The 4,816-nt window shown below is 56.4% G+C and overlaps 1 protein-coding gene across 1 annotated transcript in view; it reads left to right on the forward strand.

Moving 5' to 3' along the window:
* The first annotated feature begins 4,407 nt into the window (after window positions 1-4,407).
* The window catches only part of ZSWIM6 (zinc finger SWIM-type containing 6), a 197,643-nt gene continuing 197,234 nt past the window's right edge, over window positions 4,408-4,816 (forward strand). The window contains exon 1 of the mRNA XM_044916658.1: window positions 4,408-4,814. Within this exon, the coding sequence (XP_044772593.1) occupies window positions 4,408-4,814 (407 nt within the window). The remainder of the gene's footprint in view (window positions 4,815-4,816) is intronic.

Here is a 4,816-nt window from a genome sequence, read left to right on the forward strand (position 1 = left end):
ATTCCTTTGCCACATATCCATGCATGCATCCAACTGCACAGATCCGGCGCTAGGTATGGTGCTCTGGGAGGGGTGTCTCTTCCTTGAGGCTATCCATTTAGCTACTGGGATTCCTGTTAATGAAGTTTGCCTGTCAGCCTAGCTCCTGACCACACTGGCCGATGCGGTGTGGTGTGATGTGATATGATGAGTCACTGCATTTGGGAAGCTGTAGACTTTCTGTACTTTTATTTCCTACCATTGCCTAATGGTAAACATTGGAACATAACCAGGGGGCTCTAGCCCTGATTTGGTCCCTGGAGTACGGTCCTGTTTGAAAAGGGCGATTATAAGTAATTTAGTAATGATTTCGATGAACACCAGAAAAACACTGTAAATACCCCCCAAAGGAGAGCTGGCACTGGTAGCAGCCAATGATGACATACTGTGACTTACTTCTTCCTTGGCTCATGGGTGTAGCTAACCTCTGGGGAGACAGAAGCCTTGCAGTACTGTGCTGGGCACTTGGGACTACAGAAATGGCTGAGGCATAATCCCAACCTTCAGAGAATTTCTAACCAGGGAAGGGAGAGAAGGCGAATGGCTCAGCCAAGTGTAAACATAACTGTGATGCCAGGCTGAATGGTATAAATGCTGTAAGAAAGATCCAAAGTGTTAGAAGGGCTGGAGGAGAGAGATCACACATTTAGGGGGTTTTCCCAGAGGAAGCGGCATTTGAGCAAGTCCTTGAAGGAAGGGTAAGAATGTGACAAGTTGTAAGGGAAGAGAGAATCATTATAGGCAGTAGACTGTCTTGAGCAAATGTGGCAAGTGGGGAAAATGGGGATGACTTCTGGGGACCTGGGAGAAGTCCTCTTGGAACATAAGAAAAATCCTGTTGGGGAAGTGGATGTTGTTCTGTTGGGTTTCAGGGGAGATGAGGCTAGAAAGCTGGGTTTGGTCAAGATCATATCTGAGTTTGGTCTTTTGCCAGTAGGCAGCAGGGAGCCATTTAAAAGGACTTGAGCAGGAGGGTGACACCGTCAGAATTGTACTTGAGGAAGCACAACAGCTGGGTGGAGGAGGATTTGGAGGAGGAAAGGTTATACAGACATACCAGTGAGGAGGCCCTGCAGAATGAAGAGGTGGAATAATTTACTGAGCAGCAAGAGGGGCTGGGATAGACAACACAGCAAATAAACCTAAATGCGAGTTGCAGGCAAAGGCAAAGAGGAATAAAGCTTGGGGGCCTATAACAGGGAACAACAATAACAATAGTCTAGGGGAAGGAAGAGAGCCTAGTTTCCAGGAAAAGGTGATACTCCGGGTTTGAGTTGGCCATGGGGCACCCTCAGGGCAATAGAAAAGGGAGCTGGCCACCAGAAGAAGTAAGTGAGCTGAAGCAGAACCCATAGCTGGGAGTGGGAATGGTGGAAAGTCTCCAAGGGGCAGGTCACCAAAAATGGAGAAGAGGACTATGATAGGCTCTAAGGAAGAGTGTGCATTAAAGAGTTTGGAGGAAGAGAGACCCAAAGACAAGGCAGAGAAAGATGAGTTGGAGATGATGGAGCCCCAGTAAATTGTCAGGAAAACCAGGGGGAGAACAATTCAAGATGGAGAGAGTGCTCTCAGTTTAAGTGCCTGCCGAGAGGGGAAGTTGAACTGAGGTGGTGACTCTGGATTCTTCTTCTTTTTTTTTTAAATAAAGATTTTATTTGAGAGAGAGAGAAAGAGAGAGCATGAGCAGGGAGGAGAGGCAGAGGGAGAGGGAGAAGCAGGGCTCTATCCCAGGATCCTGAGATCATGACTTCAGCCGAAGGCAGACGCTTAACCCACTGAGCCACCCAGATGCCCTGGATCCTTCTTTGAATTAGAGTTAAACTAAAGTTAAACCCAACATGCTAGTTAAACTGTAGGATGATGCCTTAAATCTAGTCTCTTTGGTTCATTACAAAACCGAAATCTCTAAAGTTAGGTACCTCCAAAGATGTCTATTTTTCTGTTCAGTATGAATTAATTTCTTCCACTAACACATCCTATGACCCTGAATGAATCATTTACGCTGTCTGGGGGCACCTGTTTTGTCATCTTTCACTTTCCAGATAAGTGACTCCGTGTGTATATGTATGAAAATGCTTGCTAATCTACACACTATTATACAAGCCTGAGACTTATCATGACTGTATTTGAGAAGAGAACAGAGCTCAAATTGTATTTCACTTTTCCACTTACTTTCTTCTCCTGTCACCTATGTTTTTCAAAAGTTTAAAAATTATTTTAATTTTTTAAGAGATACAGAAGTGGAACAACCAGCGGAAAGAGCCTTCCTCTCCCATTTGCCTATAAAGATATTCTTCCAGTGTTTTGCCCACGTCTTTCCTTAAGCACTGAGAAGTGCACCCCCAAATACCAGACGAATATACAGAAACATAATGTCATCAAAATTTTCCTAACAAGTAAGGCAGCGATGGAAAGTCTGCAAGCATCCCGTCCCCCGGGGACCTGCAGCTTGGGGCTTCATAAGACCTGACCAGAGTTAAGAGCCAAGACCTCCATACAGTTCGAGGTCTCCCTGGCCTTGGCCTTCCGTGGGCGATTTTCTTTAAAACTCAGAAGCGCTCTATCCCCTCTAATTTCAATCCAGGCAACGAGGCAGGCAGGTGGGCGCCACCAGCCAATAACCTGAAGAGACGGGGAAGTGTCAAAGGAGATACGGTTTATCTTTCACAATAGCGACCATATCAGTAACACGGTTTACAGTAAAAACAAGGTGGGGCGAAGAGTACGGAAGGATGTCTCTAACGTGGTAATTAAGTCTGTGGCTTGGACCCAGATTTGACCGAGCTCTGTGGCCTGCGAATAATGTCCGCAGGGTTCCCGGTTCCGCCCGGGACTCGCCTCGTAGCCTTCGCCTGCGCCCTCGCACCAGCAAGCTGCGCTCTTCGCTCGCCCGCCCCCCACGCTGCCTCTACCCGAGAGGAAGGGCCGTTCGGGAGCCACCGGCGCGGCGGAGAGCAGGGCGCGCGTCCCGAGCGCCTGGGCTCCCCGCAGCCCGGCGTCCGCGGCCGTGGCGGGCCCGACCCAAGTGCGCCCCGAGCGCGTTCGCAGCCGCCGTCCGCCGCCGAGCGCCCGGGGCGCGCAGTCTGCAGCCGGCTGGGTTGTGAGCGCGCGCCCGTGCGTGTGTGTGTGTGTGTGTGTGTGTGCACGCGCCCGTGGCGTGTGTATTCACAAAGGTGTGTTTGCTAAATCCATTGCCCGGGTGCACCCTCCACCTCGTGCAGGAGCACCCGGGCCTGGAGCAAGGTCTCGACGGCGCGGCAGCGGGGACGACCAGAGCCGGTTCAAGTTCCCTGTTCCGCGCCGGCGGGCGAGCCAGTCTCCTCGCCCGCCGGGCTGAGGGTGCGCTAGGGCGGAGAGGCCGCGGCCAGCTCCGGACGCGCGTCGCACAGCTGCGGGGCAGGTTCCGAAAGCTCTGCGCGTTTTGGGACACTTTGGCTGGCTCGGCCCCCAGACAGGCCGCCGGGACAGAGCGGACACGGGAATCGCGGCTGGGTGCACTGCAGCCACGCGGGGCAGCGGAGCGGGCGCTCCCCTTCCCGGGTCTGCAAAAGTGAACTGGAAAACAGCCAACGAGCGCAGCCTCCTCCTTCTGCCCCAGCGCCGCAGTCCCGGCTGGGGTGGGGGTGGGGGGAGTTCCCCAGGGCGGACTGAAGGGGAAGCGGGCAGCCGGGCTGCCTCGTCCGCACCTCCTCCGCCTTCCTCTCCACCCCCGTCCCCCAGGTTCCACGCCGCATTTCTTTGTTTTGAAAGCGCCTCCTCCGCCCAGAGGCTTTTCCCCGGGCGGCCAGGCTCTGACGGGGGGGTGGGGCATTGGCTCGCGGGCCACGCCCCCCACTTAGCCCGGACCCTTCCCCGGGTTCAACCCCCCTCATCTTCCCTTCTCTCCGCGTTTCGACCCGCGAGGCGCGTCCTCACTTGCCGGACATCAAAGGGAAACACGGAATTGGAGGGGGAAGTTGAGTTGGCAGGGGGCACAGAGACCCACCCATCTTAGGCCCGGCCCGGCGGCCCGTCCCCTCCCGCGGGAACCCCGCCTGAGCCCCGCCCCCCGCGTCACAGCAGCCTGACATTCTCACAACCCATCGGGCACCCAACCTCGCCGCCCCCGCTACCCCCGTGTCCGCCGAGTGCTCTATTTATGTTTCAGCTCAGTGATTTGCATAGTCCCCGCCCCTGGCCCTAGGTCCCCCTATCGGTGCCCCGCCTCAACTCCGACGTCACGGAGGAGGCCCCGCCTCTTGTGCCCGTACAAGGAGCGGCTGGCCCTAGATGGCAGCGTGGCGTCGCCGCGGCGTGTGCGTGTCGCGCTTCCTTGTGCCGTTTATAGGGTCCCGGCACTTCCGCTGTCGGGTTAGAAGCGGCGCGGTCATGGCGGAGCGCGGACAGCAGCCTCCTCCCGCGAAACGGCTCTGCTGCCGGCCGGGCGGCGGCGGTGGCGGCGGGGGCAGCAGTGGCGGTGGAGGAGCGGGTGGCGGCTACAGCTCTGCCTGTCGGCCCGGCCAGCGGGCTGGCAGTGCGGCTGCGGCGGCGTGCGTGGGCGGCGCGGCGCTGGGGCTGCTGCCGCCGGGCAAGACCCAGAGCCCGGAGTCGCTGCTGGACATCGCGGCGCGCAAGGTGGCGGAGAAGTGGCCGTTCCAGCGCGTGGAGGAGCGCTTCGAGCGCATCCCGGAGCCGGTGCAGCGCCGCATCGTTTACTGGTCCTTTCCCCGCAGCGAGCGGGAGATCTGCATGTACTCGTCCTTCAACACCGGCGGCGGCGCCGCGGGCGGCCCCGGCG

The sequence above is a fragment of the Neomonachus schauinslandi genome, chromosome 7 (assembly GCF_002201575.2).
Source record: "Neomonachus schauinslandi chromosome 7, ASM220157v2, whole genome shotgun sequence".
In the NCBI taxonomy this organism is placed as follows: Eukaryota; Metazoa; Chordata; class Mammalia; order Carnivora; family Phocidae; genus Neomonachus; species Neomonachus schauinslandi.